A 2,904-nucleotide genomic window follows, 5' to 3' on the forward strand; every position below is an offset into this window, starting at 1 on the left:
CGAGAAGTGCTTACTGAGTATGATTGACAAGCCATCTGCCTCTGAAGGCAAGCAGCCAACATACAACTGTGAGAACTTGGGACCTCTCCAGCAATACAACCCTTCCCTCCAGTTCTCCTGGGCTCCAGACTATGCTGCATAGAAAGGGTAGGGCTGAAAGGTGTTGACAGCATGCAGAATGTGGAAAATAGGAGACTGGGGGGCCTGGGACTCATTTGCTTTCCTTGAGTGACTATTGGGTCAGCTAAATAGCCTGCTTGGGTTCTCCACAAAACCCTGTTGTGTGTGGACATTGTACATTTTGTGTCGAATTACCTGCCAGCAGTAACAACATTTCTTACCTCTAACTCTGCGTCAGACACATTTTTATGCCTGAGGTAGAGTTGACCAATACATTGTTCAATTATAGACTAATTGGTCAGAACCACCACATGGCTGAGTGTACTTCTACTCTTTCTGAGAAGTGTTGCAGGTTCTTTAAGTTTAACATGCTCAAGATGTGGTTCTCCTGAAAGTGGGAACCTACACGTATGTACAGCTCAGTAGATTTAAATACCTAATCCTTACTTTAAAGCAAAGTTACAGTAAGCTTTCTCAGTACTGGTACTGTGTCTCTTCTGTATAAAAGGGTGTTTCAAATGGGATCTAAATAACCACATGATGTCATGATGACCATCTTCTCATGAAATGTCCCACTGACCGATACAGTTGTGTCCATCGTCGTGCAACATGAATCCATCGTAGCAGTCACAGCGGTAGTTCCCTTGCGTGTTGGTGCACTCGTGTACACAGCCCCCATTATTCACTGCACACTCGTCCTCATCTGAAACAATTAATTGTATCACCATTCTATACACATGTACATCATTGTTTGATATAAAAGAATTTCAGTGGTTACCTAAAATAAAAGGCTAAATGATACACAAGAGTCAATTTGCATGGCAAAGAAGGATGGATTTGATAGCTGAAACTGAAGAGTATAGAGAAAGATTCTTTCACAACCAAACATTGTTCTCAGTTGGTGTTAGCATCACTGATCCCAATATTCAGCAGGAATCAACATAAATCAACACTCACAATTCCTTGCATCCCTGGGCAATACTTTTGTGCAATACCAACAATAGTCAAAGGGGGAGCTGTTGAACAAAGTTGCAGAGAATTTTCCAGGTCACACAGACTTGTGTGTTTTTACCTTCGCCAAGAAGGTTATGTTTTCAGGGGCGTTCGTGTATGTGTGTGTGTGTGTGTGTGTCTGTCTGTCTGTCTGTAAACACGATAACTTGAGAAGGCCTTGATGGATTGTCTTGATACTTGGTAGGTGGGTAGGTTTTGATGAGACCTCAAAATGATTAGATTTTGGGTCCCCTAGCGGCTTGTTATGGTACTGCAGCTGAACTTCCGGTTTTGATATCTCATGATGTAGACATGCTAGAGTGACGAAATTTGGATGGTAGGTACCTCTTGTGCTGGGGAAGAAGTGACGTGAGTTTGGGCCCCCTAGCGGCTTGCTCTAGAACTGCAGGGATATATTCTTGAAAATATTCAAAAGGGGATAACTCAAGAACCGATTGACGGATCGTCGTGATTTTTGGTATGTAGGTAGCTTACGCGATGTTTAATATAATGATGTGACAATTATGCAAATATGGATGTAATTTGCATAATTTATGGGGAAATTCTATAAATCAGCTGCATTCCATGATAGGACAATTGAAGCCTGTGACATTGGTAATTGACAATGAGAGAAACACAGGAAGATATTGATTATGTTAATAATGACTTAATTTGCATAATTAATGAGAATTTTATAATTATGTAATGATAACTGCCTGGAATTTCATACTTGTGGTATTTGAAAGTTTAGTTGACGTGAACATCATTAAACATAATTTATTCAAATCAGGACCTCATTTGCATAATTTATTAGGAAATGCTAGAATGCATTGTTTGTTAATATAAGACTGTCTTTTGGTTGAGATTATGATAAAATGATATAATTCATGAAAATTAGGTTCCTATTTCTTAAATCAGGGGGGAATAATCTAATCTATAATTTGTCAGTCATAAAGTTTAACATCATTTGGCGAAGGTATGAGATCGGGGAACTCTAGTTTGACCTGAAATGGTTGATATGAACAGTCCATTTTTGCATGAGAAGAGAGATGGAGTCAAGAATGCTGTATCGGCTCACAAATGTGGCCATTCTAGTTTATGTTGCATTTTTGTAATTACCTTCGCCAAGAAGGTTATTTTTTCAGGGGCGTTCGTGTATGTGTGTGTGTGTGTGTGTGTCTGTCTGTCTGTCTGTCTGTAAACACGATAACTTGAGAAGGCCTTGATGGATTGTCTTGATACTTGGTAGGTGGGTAGGTTTTGATGAGACCTCAAAATGATTAGATTTTGGGTCCCCTAGCGGCTTGTTATGGTACTGCAGCTGAACTTCCGGTTTTGATATCTCATGATGTAGACATGCTAGAGTGACGAAATTTGGATGGTAGGTACCTCTTGTGCTGGGGAAGAAGTGACGTGAGTTTGGGCCCCCTAGCGGCTTGCTCTAGAACTGCAGGGATATATTCTTGAAAATATTCAAAAGGGGATAACTCAAGAACCGATTGACGGATCGTCGTGATTTTTGGTATGTAGGTAGCTTACGCGATGTTTAATATAATGATGTGACAATTATGCAAATATGGATGTAATTTGCATAATTTATGGGGAAATTCTATAAATCAGCTGCATTCCATGATAGGACAATTGAAGCTTGTGACATTGGTAATTGACAACGAGAGAAACACAGGAAGATGTTGATTATGTTAATAATGACTTAATTTGCATAATTAATGAGAAAATTTTATAATTATGTAATGATAACTGCCTGGAATTTCATACTTGTGGTATTTGAAA

At 39.3% G+C, this 2,904-nt stretch overlaps 1 protein-coding gene across 19 annotated transcripts in view; it reads right to left on the reverse strand.

Moving 5' to 3' along the window:
• Nucleotides 1–2,904, reverse strand: part of LOC109475463 (signal peptide, CUB and EGF-like domain-containing protein 1) — a 62,005-nt gene that overhangs the window by 33,545 nt on the left and 25,556 nt on the right. For 3 of the 19 annotated variants that reach the window (XM_019776065.1, XM_019776069.1, XM_019776082.1), the window contains one exon: nt 701–823. The exons of the other annotated variants lie outside the window; for them this stretch is intronic. In XM_019776065.1, the coding sequence (XP_019631624.1) occupies nt 701–823 (123 nt within the window). The remainder of the gene's footprint in view (nt 1–700; nt 824–2,904) is intronic. 19 annotated transcript variants of the gene reach the window in all.

This window comes from Branchiostoma belcheri, unplaced genomic scaffold, assembly GCF_001625305.1.
Source record: "Branchiostoma belcheri isolate BF01 breed outbred unplaced genomic scaffold, Haploidv18h27 scaffold34, whole genome shotgun sequence".
In the NCBI taxonomy this organism is placed as follows: domain Eukaryota; kingdom Metazoa; phylum Chordata; class Leptocardii; order Amphioxiformes; family Branchiostomatidae; genus Branchiostoma; species Branchiostoma belcheri.